At 43.3% G+C, this 26,097-nt stretch overlaps 1 protein-coding gene across 1 annotated transcript in view; it reads left to right on the top strand.

Annotated features, from left to right (window-relative positions):
- Positions 1 to 22,954, top strand: part of GAS6 (growth arrest specific 6) — a 43,280-nt gene extending 20,326 nt beyond the window's left edge. The window contains exons 5-15 of the mRNA XM_082334199.1: positions 2,374 to 2,496; positions 4,074 to 4,193; positions 6,072 to 6,197; positions 7,290 to 7,411; positions 8,135 to 8,253; positions 8,651 to 8,840; positions 14,274 to 14,438; positions 15,983 to 16,151; positions 17,795 to 17,967; positions 18,780 to 19,008; positions 22,406 to 22,954. Coding sequence (XP_082190325.1) covers positions 2,374 to 2,496; positions 4,074 to 4,193; positions 6,072 to 6,197; positions 7,290 to 7,411; positions 8,135 to 8,253; positions 8,651 to 8,840; positions 14,274 to 14,438; positions 15,983 to 16,151; positions 17,795 to 17,967; positions 18,780 to 19,008; positions 22,406 to 22,557 — 1,688 coding nt within the window. The 3' untranslated portion in view covers positions 22,558 to 22,954. The remainder of the gene's footprint in view (positions 1 to 2,373; positions 2,497 to 4,073; positions 4,194 to 6,071; positions 6,198 to 7,289; positions 7,412 to 8,134; positions 8,254 to 8,650; positions 8,841 to 14,273; positions 14,439 to 15,982; positions 16,152 to 17,794; positions 17,968 to 18,779; positions 19,009 to 22,405) is intronic.
- Positions 22,955 to 26,097: the final 3,143 nt, after the last annotated feature.

Below are 26,097 nucleotides of genomic sequence, written 5' to 3'. Positions count from 1 at the left end.
TAACACAAATGCTATCCAACATTAGGGTATATTCTCTTGCCCTATTTTTATGCCTAACATAGCACCAATCTTAATGGCTGTCCAAAAGGCAGACCGAAAGTCCCAAAGGCAGTGGGCACAACCTGAAACACAGGAGGTTCCGCCTGAACGTCAGGGAACACTTTTTCACTGTGAGGGTAACCCAGCAGTGGCACAGGTTGCCCAGGGAGGTTGTGGAGTCTCCATCCTTGGAAATATTCAGAAGCTGTCTGGACAGGGTCTGGGGCAGATGGCTCTCAGTGGCCCTGCTTGAGCTGGGGGGTTGGACCAGATGACCTCCAGAGGTGCCTGCCAACCTCAGCCAGTCTGTGATTACTGAGATTCAAATCTAAGGAGGTCAGTGCAAACAAAAATGCTGTTCAGTGCTTTATAAGACATCAAAGGGAGTTGCTTCTGCCTGCACTCACAGAAATGTTAATGCTTTTTCAAAGCAGCCTGTCATGAAGGTGACTTTCAGGGTCACACAGAGGAAGTTAAGAAGACAAATGTAGAAGCAGTATAATCCTGACAAAAGTAGGAGTTAATCCAATTCTTCTTTCAATTTTAGAAGCCTGATGGGGCTACAAACAGTTCCTCTCCCTACATGCCTCCCTGCCACCCCATATGCCCATCAATTCACACGTTACGTTTCAGAAGATTGTGAAGAGTCTGAACTGGATATTGGTCTACTGAACATTGGTCTCAGCAGAGCCTGTGTATGAAAAGGGGTCTTTGCTGTTGCTGCTCGCTTAATATGTACCCACTGAGCACTTTTTGCATTGCAAATCTAATATCACAGACCAAACTTGGTCTTTGGAGAGCTGTTGCTAATCAGGTGCACTAAATGTACCTGTCTGGTCCACTTTTCGTACACTCCTTTTGTCTGGACTGAACTGGGTTTCTGCTGAGCAGTAAGGATGTGTTGCCCAGACTGTAGGGTTGCAGGAGGCATCGTTAATGATGGTAGTTCTTCCTTTAAAGACTGCTAGCTGCAGCAGCTGCCAACAGTTCCTGTATCATTCACCAAAAGGATTGGGTAGAGTCATTGCTTTGTAGCTTTGCCACCCCACTCTGGCGTAGCTGGTCAGGCACAAGGAGCTGCCAGGAGAGAAGCCTGGACATCATGCCTTCATGTCATAGGACTTCCTTCTCCAATGCATTCCATGTGCTGGTGAGCACAGAGGACAGTGGGACTGACCGCGTAACTGCTGCAGTGTAGGTCAGTCTGTAGGTCAGTGCCTAAAGTTCACCCAAGTGTAGAAGGTCTGCAGGAGTGCCCTGTTTCTCCTGAAACCCACTGCTGGGAGGGGGTCTGTAAACAGACAGGCCCTCTGACTGGGTGAGCTTTGCAGGCTACAGGATGAACTTCTGCGATGCTCCTTCTGGTTAGGGTTGTGGAAACGGTTAATACATTTATATTTTTTGAAGATCACTGATCTAGAACAACTGTGTAACTAGTTACTACTACATGATAACAACCAGTTCATTTTTTGTGGGGACAAGGGTATTCTCTGATCCTCCTTTTAGCTATCTCTGCAAACACTGTCCCTGAGTGTTTTGCAGATAGGTGGGTAGGTGAATTTGGACAGGTGACTTCCATTCATTGAGTAATTACATGGTAATTCGATATTTGTTCCCCCAATCCTCCCCAAAGTATGGTGACTGCTCTCTTGCTGTGATCCTATGGAGAACATCCATTGCCAACTATTGGAACTTGGCTTAAAAATCAGTGGCAGACTTCACTCTGCGTTGGCCCCATAGGAACATTGTGCTTCCTGTACACTGGATTAGTGGTTTGTGATTCTTCTGCTGTTACCACATTGGTATTTCTTTTTTATTCTCATTCTACATAGTAGAAAAGCCTAAGTTGGATAGCTCTGACAAAAATTTCAGATGATACAAACCTTTGCTAGCAACAAAGCTATCAACCCTGGTGAGATACTCAGTTGAACTACCAAAAGTAATTGAAAAGAGTACCCATCCTTCCTGGAATGCTTAGTTGCTGCCTGCTTTCTGTTTTCTCCAAAACTAGGGAGAGTAGAATTAACTTTCTTAAAAATGAGCTACTTTGAGCTGTTTCTTTCAGGACGTGCCCTTCAGATACAGGGGTGGTAGCGCACTCCCTTTTGCAATGAAATGAATTCCATTGCACGTGCTCCGCACAATTCCTGGCACAGCTTGTTTGGCATGTGAGCACTAAGAATTAGCTTCCAGTTTTGCCAGGTGTGAGTATTTCTGATAGTGATTCCCCATTACTGTTTAAGCTTCTTGACTTTTAATGAAACACCAGGTTGTCAGTGACTTCAATGTATTGTTCTGTTTTGTTTTGTTTTTTTTATTCCTTATATAAATCAGATTTGCCAAACCAGTGTTCTCCCGATCCTTGTCACAAAGAGGGGACCGTCAAATGTGAAGATCTCAAGGGGGACTTCTATTGTGAATGCAAGCGTGGCTGGCAGGGAAAAACATGTGAAAAAGGTAGTTGGGTTTCGTTATCTTTTATACCTGTAACAAAGATGTATTGGGTTTTGCCATGTTCTCAACTGGTCACTGATACTGTGCTGCACAATTCAAAAGTCACAGAATTGAACCTGGATTATACACCACTCGTGTTTTTACCCTTCTGTGAATCATATAACTCTTGTCACGTCAACATTTTTTATAGGCCTTTAACGAATCTCAGCTTGGTCTTGGCCAGGTAATCTAAGAAGGTATGCTTCAACTTTCTGTCCCACCTTTCTGAAAGGGGCAGCAGAAATAGAGCTGTAGTGGCTTTTCAAGCAGAACCGCCTCAGCTGTTGCTGTTAACCCCAATGTAGTAGATCACAGACTGCAGACCCTGAGAATTCGCCCCATCTTCCTTTCTAGCAGCCCTGCAATGGGAACAGTGACTTTCAGCAGGCAGTTGGGGGCTGATTCTCATGATGCACAAGCTGATGAAATTCATCTGTTAAAGCCTCCTCGCTAGTAGGACCTTATTCCACGTCCACGTACATCCCACTGTGTATTTCCACCAACTCCAACGACAATATTCAGGCAGAAATTATTTGTGCAAGAAGTTCCAGGCCCCAAGAGGACTTTCTGCATTCCTTTATAAAACACTGAAGTTATCTTCCCTCCTCTTGTTTTCTGGTTTCTTTTTTTTTTCTGCCTCCCAGGCTTCCTGTCAGGGCCTCTGCTTTTCTGCCTGCCAATATTAAGTAATTACCAGAAATCACATTCAGCCAGTCCAGGGTTGTGGCAACCAAAAACAGCAGGAGATCCAAATCCTCTCCTTCTGATGTAAATATTGTGGGGAGATTATAGGCTCACTCACAAGCAGCTTCTTTAAGCATTTGAGACAGTTGTCTGATCAGTATAAAGTCAGCTTTGAGAACTCAACAACTGATCAGTCTGAAGCATATTCCCTCTTTTTCTTACAAAATGAAGCCATGAAATGTGCTGTTCTACCCATCAGCTAACTCTAGAGTCCCATAGACAAGCAGGACATAATGACCAGGTAGGACACCTTGAGGCCGAAATCCAGGCCCTACTGAATTTAATAGGCTTTTGCTGCTAACTTCAGTGGAGCACCATTTAGCTCACGGAGCTCAGTAGCTGTGAACTTAAAACTTTTTTGTGTTCTAATGAGTTCTGTAGTAGTAAGGGTATATTGTTCTTGTTTTATTTAAAGCTTTCATCCTGAACTTACTGATCATAGTAGAATTTTAAAAGCTAGTTATGATATAAAATACATTAGTTATAATTAGTTTGCTTCTGCAAACAAACTTTTTCACCTCCACAAAGACTAAAGATACTCTTCTGCATTCTCAGAGCTGTGTAGGAGATACTCAGTTACAGTTCCTTCTCTGTCTTTTTTGTTTTTTATTAAATGAAATTGAGCTAATGTACTTGAAGCGTTTGAATGAAATCTTTGTGCTTTTTGTAATCATTGTGTTGCAGCTGTAATAGTGTATCTTGTTTGGTCTTTCTCCTTCCCAACTCCTATCCCACTCTCACCCTCCAGATTACTTACGGAGGCGAAAAGCTGACTGTGACACTTTCTTTTGATGTAGATATTGATGAATGCAGAGTGCAGAATGGTGGCTGTAACCAGCTCTGTCTCAACAAGCTAGGCAGCTACCGTTGCTCATGCTACAGTGGTTATGCTCTTAAAGACAGCAGAACGTGTGAAGGTAAGCTTTGCTGGGCCTCCCAGTTTGCTTCAGCGGATGCTCAGTGACTTGTGACTGTATTGCAGAGAGCTGGGTTGCACGGAGCAGCCCTGGCCTACTCCCTAGCCCAGCAGAGGCTTGCTGGTAGCTCCTGTTAGCTGCACTCTGCTGGGGTTGTACGGGTGCTCCAGCCAGCACTGCATGCCTGGGCTTGTCAGCGGTCGCACCGTGCTGCTCTCCAATATCATAACACAGGCGTGATTCACAGAGGATTTGTGGCTTGGATTGTGCTAAATAGGTTTAGCTGATCAGTCCTCGTAGCCTGACATTGAGAGGAGGAAGGGCTGGCCAGATGCGTTGTTGTGATTCTTTCCAGTCTCACAATGCTGTAGTATATGAGCCATTTGTTTTTCTTTTGTGTGTTTCTTATTTTCGTTTATTTTTCTAAATGTGGATATGTGGAGCAGCTAATGAATTCAGATAGATACAGATGGATACATTCACTGCAACTGAATACGAATAGCTGTAGAAAGGCCCTACTGAAGGCTGGCAGCTGTTTTACACAGTAGCTGAGAACAGAAAGTGAGGATCTGAAGTATCTGATTGAAACTGCGGAATGAATTTACATAACCAAAACTTAAACAACTGAGATTTTAAAAGTGTTAAGAAACTGCATGCTGAGACACAAACTCATTAATGATCACAGGTGGCTGTTAAAGTCATGTGTATCTATCTCATGAAAAAACAGGCAAGGCTGTGTATATACCTCTTACAGATGGATGTGACAACGTATTTCTAACCAGTTTGCATACCTGATCTGAACAACATAGTAATGCTACCAGCAAAAAGACAAAGAGCAGGGTTTTATTTCTGTGTCACTTCCACTGTTTCAAGCAAGGACTGTACAGATTACATGGTGTCCCTTTCTAATGGGAGCAGCTGCTTGGAGGAGCCAGCTTCGCCTTTGAATTGTCTGCTGGTGCCAGCTGGCGTGGACAGGTGGATGGCGAGCGGGCTCACAGTTACATTTGGTTTTGTATGTATGTATATGTGTATAATACCCTAGTGCTGTCTATCAGAGCACTGTCAACGTAGCGTATAAGCATAGGCCAGTTCACTCGTACGTGGGAAAATCACAGAGTGTAACATGTAGTTGTAGTTTTAACATGTACTAAAAAGCAAAAGTAAACATTAAACTCTCAGTATACTGCAAATGTTTTGTTTTGTCAACACCAGGATTCTGCTGGGTATTAGTTAACATGTTAGAAAAACACTTGTTTGTTTTTGTGGGCCAGTTCATTTCATGTTCCAGTCCATTGCCTGCCTTCGTGGTGAAACCCCACAACATCTCTCAGACACGACTTCTTCTTTGTGACAAATTGGGCTGCTTCAATTCCCCTTTACCACTACAGATCGGCAGATTTAGGTCTTACTTTTGTGAATGCATGAAAAAGTTACTGTTTGCCTGTCTGAGGAAGGAGAACAGAAATCTGTGATGCTCCGCAGGCTGTGTGTTCCTTCTGTGTTTTGGGAAAATTCATACTGCTGTTCCTCAGTTCCTGCTTGCTGCTTTTTAACCCGCAGTTCCAGCCCCCTGAACGGAGCGGGGCTTTTTGGTTTCGTAGGAATTGTTTTGGTTTACCATTTTTCTCCTGGCTCACTTTGCATTATTTTTTCCAATAGTGGTTAATGGCTTAAAGAAAGAAGCAACAACTGGTTTTAAAAGCCTGAAGTCACTTCTAATAGCTAGCTAACCCTAAAGGTAGATTCTTAAAGATATTGTTTTTTCAGTTACCAAAATAATAGAGGGATCTCTTGACCCTGAGACCACTGCACTGTGCAAACAGTGAAGTGATTATACTAATCTGAAGTCGTGTTGTTTAATTGCCTGTTTTGCAGACATAGACGAATGCACAGCATCAGCAGACATCTGTGGAGAAGCTCACTGTAAAAATTTAATAAGCTCATACGAATGTCTTTGTGATGCAGGCTACAAGTACGATGACGTGAGAAAGACTTGTCAGGGTAAGTTCATGAAATATCATGCTAGCATTTATGACATGATTTAAAAGTATTAAAAAAAGAAATTTAATTTCAGGCTTCAGTAAAAGCTTTGTTTTAATATTTCTTACACACTGGACTTCTGTTCCCTTCCCCTAGTTCTGAGTGAGTTTGCAGCTTGCAGTCATTTTTGATGACTTGACTCAAGCTGTACGAACCAGCGTACTGAGATTTCTTGAATTTATGACAAGTACAAGATCTGGTGGAAGCTCAGAAGCATCTGTGCATGTTGCTGTCTCCCTTTGTAGGACAAGGAAAGTTACAGAGCAGTAGCTGTTGTTCTTTCAAAACCTGTCTTGTGGTATTAGTCTGAACTAGGAGCTTAATATGCATTGGAACCATGCACAGTTCTGCTGGCTACACTGCCTGCAAGCTTTCTCAACAGAGTAAGTTTTGAAAGTTTTCCAAAACTAGCATTGTTCCCTGCCTTTTGTCTACGTTAACGTAATGACTTGAATCACACGGCAACTAGCCCTACCGGGCTTTAAGTGTTTATCTGTGCCTGAAGAGATCCTTGTGGGCCATCACAATTTGTTTTCCTGCATTTGTTTGTGAAGCGGATAAAAACAAGCCGAAGGAAAAAAAAAAATGAATGAGAAACTCAGCTTTTACTTGTCTGTTGAGGAGCCAGCTGCTGACTAGCAATGAAGCAAGTAGTCCCTGAGTGGAACCTGAGTTGAAGGAGCAGGAGCCGGCCAGCGCAGGTGTAGCAGAAGGGGCCTGAAGGGAGGGAGTCTTGCCTAGAAATTAAAGCCCAGGGCTCTGAACCAGCAGACAGGGAGCTGAGCTCTGCTTCCAGCCTTCTCACCCACTTGCTGTGTGTCTTTGGGCAGCTGGAATCTGTCTGTGAAAATAGATTTGTGCAGATGCTAGTTCTAACTCTTCTCTCCTGTAAAGATGTGGCAGAGGGTAAGTACGGGCTACGGGGCACTTGGGCACGCTCAAATGAAAGGTGCTACAAAACAGCATTGGTAAAGTTTATTTCCCCCCAGATGATTCATGTTTAAACGAACTCAACTGCTGTTTTCTCCTCACTTCTTTGCTGATTTTGTGTAGATATAAATGAATGTGAAGAAAAGCTCTGTGAACAGACCTGTGTCAACTCGCCAGGGAGTTATACCTGTCATTGCGATGGCAGAGGGGGAGTAAAACTTTCCCGGGACATGAATACGTGTGAGGTATGTTAGTCTTCATTGCCATAGCTGCAGAACAGACCTTTATTTTACATTGCAATTAAGAATAACTGATGAAGCTCTGAACTAAAACCATTTGAGCTGAGTGACCAGCAGGAAGGACTCATATTGGCAAGGCCACGTGAGCTGGGGACAGTAGCTCTCCCGAAAAGAAGGGTCTCGTTAGCCTTTTTGGGAGGAGGTTCATTCAGACTCTCTCTTCTCGTGCTCCTCCTGTCCCCATTCCAAAAAGGGCATGCCACCGATAGCCCTGCTAGCCCTCTGTTTGGCTCTGAGCTGCACAGGCTTTTCTGAGTTAGACCTAGTAGGATGGTGAGAAAGTCTCTGGGCATATGGTGTACGTTACAGACCAGCACTTGCACTTGACACTTTCCACTGCCTCTGCGGCAACCAAGCAACAGCAAGGTCTTAGCACATCTTTTGTTGCAAGCACGACATTGCAGTAGAAAACCTTATGCTGTACTTTATGAGTATGGTTTCATTTTGCAACAGGAAAGCATTCCTCCGAGGCAGATAGGAGGGATGAGGGAAGGAAAGAGGAAATGTTCTCAGTACCAAAACAACTGTATTTTGAGAGTATAAACATTAAAGTGCCCTAGCCTGCTATATGTATAGCAACCACACGAGAAAAGAAGAGGAGGCATACTCTCTGATTCTCTTTCTGCCGTGTGAGGAGAATAAGCACTCAAAAATGTGTTTTGCTTATAGAACATAATACCATGTGTGCCTTTTGCTGTTGGAAAAAGTATTAAATCCTTATACCTGGGGAGGATGTTCAGCGGCACTCCTGTTATCAGGCTGCGCTTCAAAAGGAAACAGCTGACGAGGTGAGGACGATTTAGAATGACAGTGGAACGCGCTCTCCAGCTTTCATGCATGCAATGGAGTTAAGTCCTTACAATAACAATTATTCTTATGATCGTTCTTATCTGTTTGGATTATGGAGTCCTGTAAAGTGAAACAGTATCCAAACCAGTAACTGAGAAAGGCAGCCTTGACCACAGAGCTCCTAAGATAATTACTGAAGTCCAGTAATGTGTTCTTTATTCTTGATGCTACTTTAAAATCCATCTTCACAGCTTAAGTCTTTCACGAGTACATTAAAAGCTAGTATGTTTTAACAGAGCTTTGTAACTGTTAGAATTGATGCTATCTGTATGGAAAGTACTCTGTGGTTTTTGAACTCTGCATAACTAATTTATTTCTTGGCACCTGTGCGGTCAGACTTGTGGCTGAGTTCGACTTTAGAACCTTTGATCCTGAAGGTATCCTTTTCTTTGCTGGAGGCCATCAAGACAGCACATGGGTAGTCTTGGCTTTGCGCAAAGGACGGCTAGAGCTGCAGCTGAAATACAGCGGAATAGGCCGCGTGACCAGCAGCGGACCACTCATCAACCACGGCATGTGGCAAACGGTGAGTCCAGACCACTGCTGAGATCTCACCCTTTCCTGGCCTGTTCCTGATGGGCTCTGTCGAGTGCAGCTACGCTTTCTGTATTTTTTGTCTTTTTGAGAAGGTGCTTTTCCAACCTATCTATTCAGTGCCCACCGGTACACTATACATCCTAAGGTGAGAATAGGATATTTTCCCTAAGAAATTGAATTATACTTTATATCCATTGTAAACTAGGCTGGGTCACTAGTTTGTGCAGCACTAGCCTGACCAGAGAAGACACAGTGCCTCTGGGATGCAGCAGTGCTACGATGACTTCACCGTAGCTCGAGAAGACGCCTTCTGGGTGGGGGTTGGAAGGGAGTGAGAAGGAAGGAACTCTTCAGGAAGTTTCCAGGAGTGGTTTGTTTGCTGTGTGGTGTGTGTAGTTGGTTTTGTTTATTCATCCGTGTGTTTGTTTAGTCGCAGACAAATCTCTTCTGCTACAGTATCCTTTTTTAAACTCCTCAGGCTTGTTTGTATACAAAATAGTCCATTTCCCTTGTAAAGGTATTGGGATATATTAGAAACTAAGTGGATCTCTGCTTACTAATAACATAATCCCAGCCATCTCATGAGACGATGCACTGCATCTTGGAGCTTGTAAGGACTCATGTTCTTGATGCTCTCTCAGGACATCTCCTGGTGGTTCAGGAAGCATCATGGGTGTTACTGTTTGTGACAGGATCGGGAAAAGCATCCTGTAGTATGATCTACACTAGGTTAGCAATTTATATATGCATCTTCTCACTTGTGCCTTTTTCCCCCCTTTTATTTTTTCTTACTTAATCAGATCTTTTGACTTTTAAGTTGATGTGTCTCTTGGGGAGTGGGTGGGAAGTTCTCAGCTAACTCACATATGAGGCAAATACAGATACTGGTAACTGAATAATTTCCTGGTTTCAATTTTTTAGTATAAAAAAATTTCAGAATTATTCATTAAAGAAAAAAGCAAGGTGGGAAAAATTTTGTTCCTAATGAATAAATAAAGAAGTCCTTGAGTGCATTCACTGTCAAATACTGACATTTGGCAATGTTTCCAGCAGATGAGGTGATGTTTAATTCAGTTCCTTTACTGTCACTGAAACAATTTTAGATTCCAAATGGAGAGCTGTAGAGGTTCAGCAAAGCTGTAGATAAAATGTATGACATGCTGTATCTTTACAGGGAGGAATAGCCTCAAGCCAGTTCTTACTAAATTCGTTGTAAGACTTGTTCTTCTGGTTTGAAATATGGCGACTGTAATTGCCTGCGCAGGGAGGATGGTGACAGAGGATGTGAAAAGCAGAGTTGGTGCCACTGGGGTGACTTCGGAGTCACAAAAAGCAGTCATTACTGAGATAAACCATTTAACACAGGAGCATAACATACTTGTTAAGTGCCAGACCTCATTATGAAGTAATTACAAACTTTCCCGTGTTAGTTATGGGGGAGACATCGGAAATGTATTTTCTTTCTTCAAGTAATACAAAAGTGCTCAAACACATAGGAGTTACGGGGTAAACAAAGGCTGTGCTTGCTTTCTGCAGGGAGAGAAGGCAGTATGATAAAAATAAGTATCATTTTTAGGCAAGAATTATTGGTCTTCTGCCAGCCAGCGGTGTCAGGGCTCTTATCCCCAGGTACCATCATAACCCAGAAATTGCCTGGTTGGGTTGCTGCAGCAACACGCTCTTTGCACGTTTCCTGAGAGATTGTATAAATCCCCTGGAAACCCTTCCCCAAGCCTTTTTGGGACAGTGCAGACCGAGCTGTGAGTGCTGTGCGGTGGAGGTGGACAGGAGCCACGCCAAAGCCGGGGCAGAGGTGGCCCTGCAGCCCGCCGCGCTGCCCTGCGCGGGGGCTGAGCAGGGCCTGGCAGCTGGCAGAGACCATGGTATGGCTCTATCAGCATCATGCAGTGCTGGCACAGGAGTGCTTGCTCGGAGCAGGCCGATGGCCGTAGCTCTGGTGACTGTCTCCAAAAGTGAAACTGTTAATGCTGTGCCTGATACTGGCCAAAGACAGAAGGATTTACCCACAGATGAACGGTAGCAGGAGGAAGGAGCCTTTAGTCTCTTGACTTCATGGTTGACTCACCTCTGAGACTCGGGATGCGGCTTGCATTGCTGGGGTGCTGTTGATTTCTCCTTTCTCTGCTCTGCTTTCTTATCCCTTGCCTCCACCCTACAGGTACTTTGTTCTCTTCTGCTTAACATCCAGGGTCACCCCTGTCTCTAAATGTCATTTAATCTGTATGACTGAGCCATAACACTATAAATCTGCTCCGCCATTTTATCCCCACCCTCATTTCTCCTTTTTCCTCTGTCTGGCATGGTTTTTAATTTGGGAAATGCTGTTGAGGAGGGGTTATTCCTTTTTACCTGTCTCTTATAAAACATGTAGCCACACATTTCATTTTAAGTATGGACTTGTGTGTACTTCTCAGCCTCATCTTCTGTGAAGCACAACCCAACACCTTTCAGAGGTCACAGTCCAGACTCAAATGCAGTTTGGGAGTCTTACTCCAGACTTCAGTGTGCACAGGATCAAACTCCTAGTTTTGGTTAGACCTACAATAGTGGAGTTCGGAACTTGGGAGAACTTTATAGAGGTTGTGAGAAAATAGTAATTTTACTATTTAACTTTCAGCAGATGAAAAAACAATGACTATTTAAAAGGAAAACATGAAAAAAAGCACTAGCAGTGTATGTCTTTTGGTATCTTGAACAAAAGTTGCATACTTTCATGGAAATATGAAGGCATTTTCAAAGCTTCGGGCTCTACCTAGGTATGTTCTCTGATGTTGATTGCTCCTAGTCTGGTTTTAGATGATCGTTCCCAGCATTGAAAACACAAACAAGCAAGCCTCAGGAAAAAACTTTTAATACAGTTATTTGTGTGTAATCCAGCTGGATGAAGTGGCCTATGTGAACTGATGATAGTAGAGAATGCACTCACCTTCTGTTTGTTTTGCATTTCCCAAAAAAGTCATCATTTTGTCTTATTTTCAATGTTTAGTTTAGTACTGCTCTGAGGACAGCATGGTTAGCAAAAGTAATAACCTACCTGCACTGTTAAATGTCAGAACTGAAGGTTAAGCAATCACAGGCAGATTCGTATTTGCTTTAACCCTGCGGCTGCCTGTAGTCTCGTCCCTTTTCGGTGCCGTCCACTTGCTTTCCAGCAAAGAGCGGACAGGCTGGCTCTGCACTGTGAGTTACCCAGGGCATGAATCCAAAACAAAAGCTGACTGACCTTATGGCCAACCGTATGGGAGCCCTTAGCTACGAGAACTGCCCGCCTGACCATCCCTGAGCACGCCATGGCAGGCTGCAGCTAGCTACTCCTTGCAACAGGAGGAGGGAATTAGAGCAGTCTGCTAACTACCCAAATGCTTCCCCTTTTGGTTTGTAGGTGATGGTGGTGCACCAGCAATTAAGCTTTGAATATAAGGAACGAAGCTGAAACTGCCAGAGGGCAACTGTGAAGTAGGCAGAATGTAATTTCCTAAACTGGAATTTGTTAAGAGCTTCCACAGGGATTAACCCCTTCTCCTATGGAAGTTTCCACTGATTTGGGTTTGTTTATATTAATGATTAATGAGCAGCTAAGAACTCAGACTAATTTTTAAAAATTTATATGTTATTACTTACTCTACAATCTAAAAAAATTTTAGAAGGCCCCGAATTTTGGTGGCCCTGCAGGTTGCTGGATTTCTCCACCGAGGAAGCACAGTATGGGCATTGCTGCAGCCGGCTTTTCCCCGTTCGCTCCATGGCTGCCTGCAATCCATGCTGGGAGCAGGGAGGTGGTCTGCGCCAGCTCCTTGTGGCACTCTGCACCCCGGTGCATTAGGGCAGCGGTGACCGCCACACCGAGTAGAGGCGCCCGAGTGAGGTTTAGCTCGATAGCCAGTGTAGCTAAGCCAGTTGGGCTGTGGCTGCCAGGACCTGTGGGCTAATGTTCCCACCCACTGAGTGGACTTTACAGCCTGCCAATGCCCAAAAAAGCCTGTTTGAGACTGGCTTGTGTGTCTCCATGGAATGCAATGGGGAGGTGTAGATGCCACTTTAAACAAGCAAGCTTCAGACAAGTAAATTCATGTCCTGTAGGATACAGCATGGAGCAACATGCCAGGTGTAAATAGTGTTTAGCAATATAAACCAGACTGTACTGGAATCCACAGGAGAAGAAAGCCTAATATTCTGTGAATAATCTTTTCAACTATCAAATTCACTTAATCTTCATTACTGAAGACTGCAATCCAAAGGGAGTGTCCAGGAATAAACCAGCTCAACCCTGTCATCCTTTACCTTACAGCCACAGAGAGAGAGCTCAGTGTGGCTGATACAAATGATTTTGGGGCAGCTGCTCTCAAAATGCAAAGAGAAAGATGCTCATGACCTGGCCTACTAGCAGGGAGAGGGAAGCACAAGTCTAAAGAGCTGCTGAAATAGATGTTTGGTTCTATAGAGTGGCTCACTGATGGAGGCAGCATCTGGGTGTCCCAGGGAACAGAGCTATATGGATGAAGAGTGGGGTATCTGTCATGGAGTGGGAAGAAGGAGTGCTGCGTTGAAGATGATAAATAGAGGAGGTGTGCGCCTTTCTTCTGCTCTGCAGGAAGAAAGGGGTTGTCTTCTGCTACAGCCACAGAACGCCCCGTCGGGAGCAGGACCCAGGTCCCAAGGCGCAGAATCTGTGCTGCTGTTCAGCAGCCTGCTACGTGTCAGCTTTGTGCTTCGCCTTCTCCTCTCCCTCCACAGAGCTGGCTGCTTTATAGTGCTTCTCTGTGCAGCCTGGTCATAATTAAAATTATGGAATTTTTTTGAAATTTCAGTGGTGATCGAATCCTCCTAGAAGTAGCTCTTCGGAGACAGGGAGGTAAAACTTGCAGATACCTTTTGAGAGAAAAATTATTGCTTGTTGCACATGTTTATTACCCTCTCAAATGTGACATCTTCTTTTGTTCTTTTTTCAGGGGTCAGTATTAAAAGACTAGACTTAATGTGGCTGGAAGACTTCCGCTTTATCATTCACTGGCCTAACAAAAGACACCTTATCTGTCTGTCCAGCTTTTCCTTTCACATGCAGTTGCAATAGGAAGTTTCTCATTAAAAACTCATTATTGCATTTACGTTTTGCATAGAGCGACCTACAAATGTCATGTAGTTAATCCATTCATATTTTTGTGTAGCTGTTTTGAAGTAGCTGAGCTGCCTTCACCATTAGGGCAACCCCAGGTTGCTGTCTAGAGTAAAGATTTACGTATCAAGGTGGAATGTAGCTTAAAAGATAGACAAAGAGGCTTGGGGACAGAAAATATGTCTCCATCTCGGGAATTTCACTAGTGGTGTCTGTCCTTTAGTTGAGGCTGCAGATATTAAGTTCTTTTTATACTGAATTATTCTATTTGCAATTTTACTTTTTCAGATCTCTGTTGAAGAACTCGAAAGAAGTTTAGTTATAAAGGTCAACAGGGATGCAGTTATGAAAATAGCTGTCTCGGGGGATCTGTTTACTCTAGATAAAGGACTGTACCAGCTGAATTTGACAGTAGGAGGCATTCCTTTCAAAACAAAGGACCTCATTCTACCGGTAAGTATAGCACGATCGCTCATGTTGTTTTGCATGCCTGAAGGGCTTGATTTCATCTTCTCTTGGGGTGATGTAGGTCCTTCCTGAGAGCAGTTCAGCCTGCCCTGAAACAGGTGGAATTATTACCTTCTGGATACAGCTTTCTCTCCATTGAATATAGAGGGAGCCTAAGCCAGTAGCAAAGGTGAGACTCCTGATTTTTTGATGGGTAAGTTTGAGTGAGATGTATCACACCCTTGGCCTGCAGAATTAGGACCCAGCAAAACTGGAGCACATGGCAAAGCCTTGAAAATTAATGGTGGTCGTGCTGGCTTGGAGACCGTGAGTGGCCCTGGCGTGTCAGTGGGCATGCCGCTGTGTGAGGGTACCGCTGTGCCCACTAGGTCTGGAAACAACGTTGGGGGCACTTTTTGTGCTGTGACCGAAGTTTGTGCTTCGTGTATGTTGTATCACAGTTTTGCTGCTTGTGTCTGCTCTTTCAGTTTAGTAAGACCCGAGGGAAAACAGAAGCTTATCTTTATTTCCTCCTAATTCAAGCGGATAGGCGCATGAATAAAAGTTAAGGCACTCTTTGGGTGAGATTGGATGATTGCTGTGTTTCTGAAATAGCTGCTGCTCAGGCTGTTTCGAATGTCCACCACACGCAGAGTTGGCACCTTGAAACCCAAATGGGCATCTCTTTATTTCTAACTGAGGTGACAAGCTTGCAGCTCTGTGACTGGGAGTGCAGCAGCTGAGGAAGGCTCCTGTTCCTCACAAGAAGCCATTCAGGGCCACTGCTTGTCTGAAACATTGAGCTCAGGCTGTGGTCTCAATATAGGATTGAGGGCCAAAAACTCCTGAGGTTTTTATCCTGGCTCAGACACTTAATTCTCTCTCTGCTTCAGTTAATTGGGCGTAATGGTGCTGATTTATACGCTTTGGAAGGAGCCTTCTCCTTACATACCGTCTCACATTTTAATGCTGACATTTGGTACGGGATAACGTAACTAGAAGCTGGAAGGAACAAGGTGTGTACAGAGTGGGGTGCCCGTCTTGTGGCTCAGGCACCCCTCCCTTAAGCCAGAACCCAACAACTTACACCATGATCAGTTCCAACATCTTGTGTGTCATGAAGGCTGTTTGCAATGACACAAAGGACAATTTTTTTTTTAACTTCAAGTTAGCCTCCAGCATTTGCAATGCAGAATTACGGGAGTTACAAAGCTTTGGCTACAGAGCTTTAGAAGTAAATTGCACTAATGATGTGCAGCATGTAGAAGCAGCTGACAGAATCAATACAACCAAATCAGCACCTGCATTAGCTAGTGCCCTTCTGTCCTGTGGAGGCAAGCTGGACTCAGGTGAGTTTCCTGGGGAATACTGACCGCTTATTTGCTTGGGGTTGTGGGATTGGGGTTGCTGCGGTTCGCACGGTCATAACACGTCAAAATGATTTCCTCTATTTGATATCATAATATAACTCAGGATTCTTCTGCACCTGAAATCAGTTATTCTTCACTGAATAGCAGTTTGAGGCGTGAGATACTGCTTTATCTTCCTAGATAAACCCTCGGCTGGATGGTTGCATGCGGGCATGGAACTGGCTGAATGGGGAGGACACCACTATCCAAGAGACCATAAAGATGAATGAAAAGATGCAGTGCTTTTCTGTAGCAGGACGAGGGTCTTTCTATCCTGGCCGAGGTTTTGCTGTGTTTAATCTTACTTACGGTAAGTACTTTATTTTTTTTTTATTTCTGACCTGTTGTCCTGCCATTAATCATACTTGGTTAATAAACAGTTTAAAACTTACACGTGTGCCAGACTCAGTGTTGATCGATGCAGAACAGACTGGCAGCTGTGGATGGAGAGGGAATAGCTAAACTTGTGGTTCATAGTGAAGGCAGGCCTGTGTGTGATGGTTAGAGCCAGTATGAATATGACTAGGATGGATTAGGTTCTCTCTGTGTAGCTCGAGTAATGCATTTCACATCCAGGCTGGTTCCAGCTCATCCCTGGCATTAGGGGCCTCTCATCTCTCTGCCAGCAGCGTAGGTGATTCCAGCACTATCCACTGTTTTCTGCTAAGTAGGGAGAGCTGCAAGCCATAGTGCTATATTGTCTGTAGCAAAATGTCCAAAATTGGATTCACTTTTAATCATTGGGTGGTATTGGTTACACTTGGGACAAACACACTAAGCATATCCCTGATACAAGCGGAATGAAATTGGCCTAGATACAGTAATGACAAGTTTCAAACCAAACTTGGCCATACTGATTTAGCACTCAGAAAGGTACCTTTTCTTTATTCTGGATTATTCTGTTTGTTTATATGTGCGATCAACTGTCAGTGTTTTTAAACCTATACAAATGCCAACCATCTATTTTAGTTTTGTGTGCAATTCCTCCTCTGCAGAAGCCTTCTGTGCATCATTATGTGGATTTCCCTGCTGTGCCATTGTAAATTAGGGAGTATCAGGTGTCTGTAGTCTCATTTACCCCACGGGTTCAAAAGCTGTGAAGTAGAGACAATGCAGCATCTGAAGTGCAGATGACAGCACTCAGCCGAGATGAGTCTTCAGCACCTGCATTTTTATATTCTTTTTTCTACAAACAATAATCTTCCCTTTTTTTGGCTTTGTAATGGTAAGCTTTATAAAGAACTTATTTATTGTATTTCAAGATGTGGTGAACCAGCATAGCTAATACTACTATGTAGGGATGTTGCAGAAACAGTATTGAAATCTTTCTTTGTAGCCAGCATCACCTTTTAAATTACAAGGGCACTGGGTCAGTAGGAAAGATGTCAGAGAGTTTAATTCAGAGTTCAGCAGGTGAGATAAAACATCCTATGCTTCTGAGAGGCTGGTGATCAGGCAGTGATGAGGTAGGTGATCAGTGTAATATGCTTATAGCCTTTTTCAGTTAAATGCAGGCTTTCATAGAAATGTTTGCTGTATGTCAGATTTGGACTTGGATTCCTCAGTGATCTTTGGACAGTCAAGAACGATGCAAAAATTGGGTGCCCTATCTTGCAGCACTTCTTTGAATGTGTTGGGCAGTTCTTTGAACGTGTTGGATTGAGAGCCATGGGAATTTGAATCTCTCTTTGTGATAAAAAAACTTAACCTTGTCCTTTGGCATTCTGAAAGGCAGCAGGATGCAGAAGGTAACAAGAGGAAACTGATGCCATTTTTTTCTCTGATTTTATGTTCAGGTGCTTTGGAATATTTTTTTTTTTTTTGAGTAAAAGAAATGTGGCAGTCTGTCCATATGCTCATTCATCTGTCCTCTTCTCCATCAGAAATTGCACATCCTACCCATTTGACCTGTTAGTTCTATGTTTATCATGCTATGCATTTCTTTTTCTGTAGTGCAACCTTCTTCTGGAAATGACACCAAGACAAGCTGGGAAATAGAAGTAAATGCTGCAATTCAACCAGCGACAGATACTGGTGTGCTGTTTGCTCTGGTTACCGAAGAAGCATCTGTCCCTTTATCACTATCTCTGATTGACTATCACTCTACAAAGAAACTGAAACAACAGGTACAGACCTAAGCATTTTTCTAGAGAAGGTTCCTTGCTATGTCCTGGGCACTGGAAGTCATTCTCAGAGACGGTTGTCAGGTTTGCTGCCTGCCTGCTTATTTGCACCCACGCGTTCAGAACACGGTCTGAGGCGCTTGGCTGACACCGACGTTCTGCCTCTTACGGGCACGTGTCAGACACTACTAGGGAGCTCTTTGCAAATGTCGTCGAGGTAAAAGATGGAACTGGTCTCTTGAATGCAGGCATATTTTGTTATATTTTTCTGGCACAGAAGCTATTTAATGCCATAAGCAAATAACTTCCATTCTCTGGAGCTCATCAGTAATAGTCCCGAGGTAGTGAAGAGACGGGCTTAGGTGTCGCTCCAGGTGCTGTGAAAGGCCAGTTATGATGGAGTGCTGAAGCAACTGATTTAATGGTATTCATAATAAAGGGCTGGATTCTGGCATTACATGAGTGTAAGTCAGGAATGATTTCATTAAAACCCACAAGCCAACTTTTCATTTACAGTACAGCAGCTCTAGCCTGTTTCGTTCCAGTGCAATGTAACAACCTCTGGAAGACCCACTAAGAATTCTCTCTGAGAAGACAGTGGTTATGACTAACAATTAGTCCCACTGGCTCATTGGTTTTTCATCTATGCAAATGAGCTCAGAACACGATCAGCAATAGTAATAAGGCTAATTCTTTGGTGGCTCTGCAAAATCTTTGTAAATGAGGCCACAGTGGGGTCATCCTGGTCTTGGATAAGCACGGCTAGGTATATTTCTGCTCACTGCCTCTGTTTTCTTCTTTCTCCTGCTGTCCAGTTTATCATCGTGGCCTTGGAGAACACAGTTGTATCCAGACTGGCAATAAATCTCTGCGATAAGAAGGAACACTCTGTGGACATCCTCCTCAAGAAAGATCACTTATCCCTGAAGGTAGATGGGATAGCGGGAGAGAGTGAACTAAGCATCTCTGAGCTAGAGGACAGCCTGTCCATCTTGGAGAGCTCTTTGCAGTCCACGGTGAAGACATACGTGGGAGGATTGCCAGGTGAGCATCCAGTTTTGTAGCATGGACTACAGACTCCCAACTCGCCTTGCGGAGCTGGCAGTCAGGAAAACTGTCCCCCTTCAGCCAAGCTGGGAGCCTCTTTCTCTGTTTCTGCTTGAGCAGGTTTTGTCTGCAATGCAGACATGTGATTTTAACAGGTGTGAGGGTGTGCTTGACAATTATTTTTTTTCTGGAATGCTTGTGTCCTTCTGAGGACAGCTGGAGGCAAAAATAGAAAGAGGAGGTTTTGCTTGGTCAGCAATAGGAATGATTTATCTGAAGGATAGCTGTAAGCAGGGTCATTATCTTAAACCTGATAAAATCCATAAGAGCTGGACCACAGGCTCCTGCAGTGCTTCATTTATGTAATGAACATGTGTGAGCACTCCTTGAGGGGAGCACCAGGGCCTCACGTTGTTTTGACTGAAGCTTGGGAAGCCCAGTGTGATGATTCTCCCTGGCCGATGTTCTCTTTGAACTGATCGCTGCACTACACAACAGATTTCCTCCCAGCAGAGCGTACTTAGGGCACAACCAAGGAGCTACCACCATTTATAGTACTGCTGACTTTTCAGCAGCAGCAGGGCTTCTTGTGGGAGGTCAGTTTGCTCCTCTATTCTGAACCTGGAAGATCAAACTTGCATCCAAGTCATGAATTTTGGCCAAGTTTGGGGGTTTATTTCTTGTTCTGGCTGAACTGGTTTATCAGTCCCTACTGCTGAGGAATGCAATTAAGGAAACGCTTATGTCTCTGATGCACAGCAGTACATCCTATTTTATTGCCAGCAGCTAAGCACAATCTTGCCCTTACTTGCCCAAGCAAGGGAGGGGCAGCAATGTTGGCCTCTTGGTACATGCTGAAGCAGTCAGGCTGGAAGAGGGTGGCTGAGGTGCCATGTGTGCCAGGACACATGGTGTGACTGTTCCCACCACGAGCAAGAGTTTACAGAGTGTTTATGCTGATGATGGAAGTGGCTCCTAGTCACACCTAAAAGGGGGAGGCCACGCACCCTGGGATGTTCGCACGCTGGCAGGGACAAGGCTGAATCCCCAAATGTGGCATTTTCCAGTGTCAGATCGAATTGTCGGAGCTGGCCGTTGCACAAGGAAGGCAGGTGCTGTCCCAAGTTCTCTCAGACTACTCTCTGTGGTTCATTTAGACTAACCGTGCTGGGTGAAGCACAGTTTTTAATTAGCTAGAACTAAGCGTGAGATATCATAGCTATGGCTGTTGAGACCCAGCTGGCTTCTGTAAATGTAGCTGCTTTCCCCCTTTGATCTGTTCCACTCAGCAACGGGAATTTCTGCCTGTGGTCTGCTTTTGCCATTGAGAGGAACCCAGCACTTGCATCAAGAAACCTTGTCATTTGCCAAACAAATAAACATTTCAGCACTTTGGTTGGATTCATCACTCTGGGTTAAATAACTATACCAAATGGTCAGATCTGAGTTTGGCTCATTCAGATTTTGAAAACATCATGTTGGTTTTGGTTTTTCCCTGCTTCCATACCCTGTGGAAAAAACAAAGTATAGTGGTCACACTTAATGTCTTTATTCCATTTGCCACAATTAAAGAAAGAATTCTGGGTCAAAATATGTAGTATGTCCCATCCTAAGTACAGCTAATATTGCAGATGTGGAAGAAATATTACTTAGAGTTTCAAGAGATAAGAGGGAACATATAGGCATTTACTACCGTTTCTATGGTATTTTCAGTTCTGGTAAATCCTACATTATGTAGTTTATATGATGCATAGGTGTTTTACCAGGCACTGTGTATACCACCAGGTGAAGGAGCCTTTAAACAAGACTTCTGAGTCTTTACAGGACCACATTTCAGACAGATCCATTTCTAGTCAAAACAGAAAATTAAATATTTGACCAGATTTGCAATTATAACAAAGAAAATATTTTTAATTAATTTTTAATAGTATCTTACAAATTCATCTCAAAGTCCACACTGTCAGCCCTGTGGCACACGTAGCAGCAATCTGCATGATTCCTTAGACGTGTGTTCAAGCCATTAAGCCAACACTGTCAGCTTCTTCTGAGTCAATATTTAGTTTACATTCATGTGAGGTGCTACAACACAGATGCCCCCTTCTTTTAAGCAGATTTCACAGATTAAGTTTGGTAAATGGGGAGAAATAGGAGATAGCTAAAATGATTAGTTTAAGCAACTGCCAAGCAATGGTACTTTTCAGCAAGGAAGCTGAAAAATTTATAGTATATCTTTGTGGCTTACAGATCCCACACAAATATTCTTTCTCTCACTCAGTCCCAGAGTCTGTCCTCAGTCTGAGCTGTGTTTGATCGCATCAGCTTCAAATTTGGCCCTCCTTGTCTCCGGGCAGAATCCTTTGATTTGCATATAATCTCAGGTCAACAGGACAACCTATTGTTCAAGTTGTCCTTGTTTCAGTGTAAAGATAAGGGGTTCACTTAGCTACCTGCATCACTGTGAAGTTAAATAATCTTTCAGACGTTCATTGCTTTCTATTGCACAACCAGCTTGATTGGGTCAGCTTTGGGTTGTAAATAAACCTTTGGGGAAGGGTAGAGGACACAGTTCACGTAAATTTTCATGTTATTACTTTATTACATGCAGGGGTTTTTTGTTTATTTAAGGTCAGCTTGTATATGATGTTCCAGAAGTTAGTAATAAGATTGGCTAATTTTCTCTGGTCTGTTGGACTGTACTTAGTGTCTTCTTCCTTGCTATTTGTCTTCTGCCTCTGGTGAACTGATCAAAAGTATGTCACCAGTGGATCTCCATAGGAAAAATCAGTCTCATTAGCCTTACCAACTCAACTGATGTATTCCAGCACCTTTCTGATGAATGCCAGCAACCTCCTTGTGCGTAATCAGAGAACAGTAAAGATGGGTGCAACAAGTGGTAGAGGCTGCATATAGGAGGAGCCTTCCTGTCGTGAAGTTCTTCCTATAACCTTTTGGCAGGTATTTTGAAGAGAGAGGGGGAGAGCGGTAGAGGAAGGTATAATAACTCCACTAAAGACGAAGCAGAGGGTTCAGAGATGGAGGGGGAGAAGCGTTGAGATGGAAAGCAGCGTGAACACAGTGTGCGATTGGAGCGAAGCCTTGCTGCTGTGCAGCACATAGTATCATCAGGACTGGAGGCCTTGCAGAGACACAGAGCAGCTGAGGAAGGGTCCAGCCTGGGAGAAGGGCTTTTTGTGCATGAGAGCAGATGGCGTTTTCCCAATGTCTGAGATTGTGCTCTTGCCTTCTGGTGAGAGGGCTGGGGGGGTAGGTGGAAATCATGGAGTAGAGAAGAGGAGAGTTTGAATTCATTGAAGTGATGCTCATCTGAGCATAGGTAGGGCAGGTATTTATTCAAAACCAGCCATCAGAGATGTTTGTCTCCCCTTTCACACAGACGTTCCTGTGACTTCCACTCCGGTCACCGCATCCTACCACGGCTGCATGACTGTCAAGCTGAGCAGCAAGGCACTGGACTTAGACGAGGCTCTCCACAAGCACAGTGACATCACCTCACATTCCTGTCCTCCCGTTGAGGCGGGTCAGTAGGTACCACTGCAATGCGAAAGTTTTATACTCGGAAACTTTCAATGCTTTTCTTTTTTTTTAAAGATATAAATTATTCAGACCTACCGCACTGCGTGTATAGTTTCTCTTAAACACTGAAGTTATGTAGGAGCTACTGATCCTTATGTCAGATTGATTATTGAAATACTCCTTTGCTTTGAGGTTTAAAGGTTGTAATATATTTGTAAATAGTTCAGAAGACTAATATTAAATAAGCCAAAAGTACAGAATATACCTAAAGCGAATGTTATCTTTAGACTGTAAGAGACAGTTTTATCTGTAATGTGGAAAACCTGGTAATATATGAGTGTGGACTGGAAGAAAAATAATAATTCTGTATTATTTTTTATTACCAAACACTGCTTTCTGATTTGCAAAATATGAGAGAATAAAATATTTACATACAAGTTTTTAATTTATCTGTACTGAGATTATTCTGTGTTCTGTTATTTGGAGATAATGACTCAGGCTGTGCCTGATGTGGAGATTACACTAGTGGGGGGTTTTTTTGGTTGCTTGGTTTGGTTTCTTGTTTGGAGGTGGGGGCTTTTAAGTGCTTATGTCAGTATTATATATCTTCTGGGCTGGAGAGCAAATGGTTGCTGCTATTCTTATTGCTAGAGTTTCTCTTTCTGGTACCACAGATAGAAGACTCAATTGTGACCTTTAGAAAAACTCTTGGTCAACAGAAAATGGAAAACAAAATCGGGTCAGCTGGAAACAATTAGAAGAAAAGACTCAATAAGTTGAAAGCCGTATGGCTTTTGTGTCAATAACCGCCAAAGCAGATGATGAGGTGTCAAGAATTGGGGAATATTATCTGGCGATGACATATTTCTGCTGCTTAGTTCTTCGGTTGGCTCACTCACTGTGAGCCTAGTGGGAGCAAAGAGGCTCGAGACTGCGAGAGTTAGCCAGGCCAAACTGCAGTGTGGTGAGAATATGCATGGGGCTTTAGTCCCCATGCTTAGGGAGGTTGTGAGCCATGAAGTGCATTCAACTTTTAAGCTATCCTTGTGAAGCTGGGGTGGGCTTTGCCTAGCCTCCTTTGAGGCACTTAAATCTTGCTTTATTTGGTCCTTGTCTTGCATCACATTAATGAACTGAGAAAGATAGGTATATGCTGTGGTGGAAATCCAACACAAATCCACACAACACTGTGTGGCTGAGTTTATCCTATGCTTCAGAGGGTTAACATGGAAAATGTCCAATCCTACAAGGTCTTTTATAAATTGTTCCTGGTCATCCTATGTCATGTTTTGCCTAGTCAAATATGGAGATGATAGATTAGCCTAATAATCCACACCTGTGACAACTTCTGTGACCAAGCTGTGGAGATACAACTGTCCCAGAGGAAAGGATGGAAGAGGGGGAAGACTATCCCAAACATATTTGCTGGTAAGGATCCCTGCTTTATTTAGCAAAGAGGAAGGTACTCTCTTAGCCATTAGGCAGCATGACATCATAGCTCCGTATCATGACTAAACTAGTCAGCAGTAACGCGGTAGGGCAGAAGAGACCAGAGCTTTATCGCTTTCAACCAACGTACTCATTTACACTTAGAGAAGGACCTGTCAAAAGACTCTTTACGCTCAGGTGCCACCAGATGCAAGTTCGAAAGGATAGTTGCTCGCTAGACAGTAATAACTTATTGGCGGAGCATGCATGGGTAGGAAAACCCGGTGGTTCTGTGTTTGCTTTTTTATTGAGCAAGGGAAACCATGTTATTCCTGAGAGTGCTTTCTGTTAAGAGTTGATGACTCTGGATCAACTTGTGATATGATGGAGAACTCAAGAAACGTTAGTTCAGTATCTCTAGGGAGAGCTGGGAATCCTGAAGATACTGTGGTTAATAGCACTTCCACACTGCAGGGTTTTGTTTTCTGTGTGTTTTTCATGGTTATTTTAGTCCTTTACCAAAATACATCTCCCATCTTTTTAACTTGGAGTAGCTCTAATGAAAACAGTACAAACTTGGAAGACACCTACTATTTTTTAAACCAAGTAGATGAAACAAGCCCTATTTTACTTTGTTCTTTTCAAAGGAAGCATCTTAGCAAAATAGTATTATGTCTGGCATTTTTGTATAATTTCTGTGGTAGTTCCCAAAAAACTACCATGTGGCATAAATGAGTCACAAACATGGCTGACCTTTGTGTTAATGTAAGTGGTACTATTTATGAGGCCAGAATTATTTTGGATCCTGGAAACGTGAATCCTGTGGTACAGTGTGGTACGCTGCAGTTTCAGACTTAATATTATGTGAAAAAAGACTGTAACTTCATTTTCTAAACCAATCTAATTCAGAGCAAAAATTTCTCCAGGACTGTGCATATGCGTGCATATATGCAAAGATATTTTGCATAGACCACAACGCCCCCAAACCCAAAATGTGGTTTAGAAGAGAAAGCCAGAGTTTATACATCTGGAGAATTACAGAAGGCAGGGGTCTTTTGTGTCAAGCTGGGTTGTTTTTAATACCCTATAGTAGTACCACGCTGGAGGAAGAGGCAGCTGCTTCTATGTACCATTGAAAAGAGGAAAAAGGTGATAAGCATTCCTTCATTCCTTCTCAGTCACTGTGCTTCGACCCAAGAGAAATATTGATTTAATTTTTGTTTCATTAGCTGTCTAGGTGCTCAACTCAAAGGGAGCAAGTCTGTTCTGGGCTTTGAGTCCCCAAAATGAACCCTGGTGGTCCCCCGGTAGTATCATAGTGAGTAAAAAGAAGTGAATTTGTAGTTCCACTCACTTCATGATCAGGGTGATTGTGCTCGTCACAGCATGCATTTGCACAAGAACTAAGCATTTTGGATGCGTTAAATTCATGTTTAAAGGAAAAATAATGGTCTCCTCTCTGTTTCTCTTAACCAGGTTCATATAACTCACCTTGTCAACAATACACATAAGGCACCTTGTCACTCACGTTAACATCACTGGCCTAAAACTTTTCATCTCAGAAAATCCTTCTTAATTGAACAAAGCATGCTTTTTACTGTCCGTATAAATTAACCTCTGATGTTATTTGTATTAGTACTGAATCTGCTTTTTATGCATAGAGGTACAACGCATAAATTAACAAATTTCTTGAAAGGTGGAAAATATTCCGTAAAAGGCTGATCCTTCTTTGTTCTATTTTCAGCTGGTCTGATGGTGTCACTTCCTTTCAAAGGAAACTGTCAAGTAGGCTGGTTTTGTTTCTATAGGGTTTTTTTTATATTTTCATAATACGAAGCAGCTGCTTAAAAAATTAATGAGAAATACCTTCCTTTCTCTGCTTTGCTCTTTGGCCTTTCAGGAAATTTCTATAGCTTCTTTGCTGTCTAGACTGTAAGATCTATAGAGCAAGCTCCAGCACCACCCTTCCTGCAAGAGCCAAATGCAGTGAAGGGATGCAGGAGTCTGATGGGGTTTCCTGCTGGTATGAGGGGGTTTCATGCTGGTATAGCCGCTCCCGCCCTGCAATACGGCAGCCACGTGCTAAGAGGGATCCCAGCTAACGTGGTGCGCAGCGAGGGGGCA

Source organism: Platalea leucorodia, assembly GCF_965183815.1.
Source record: "Platalea leucorodia genome assembly, chromosome: 2".
NCBI lineage: Eukaryota > Metazoa > Chordata > Aves > Pelecaniformes > Threskiornithidae > Platalea > Platalea leucorodia.
The sequence above is the reverse complement of the archived record's forward strand: the minus strand, read 5'-3'. Positions and strand labels throughout refer to the sequence as shown.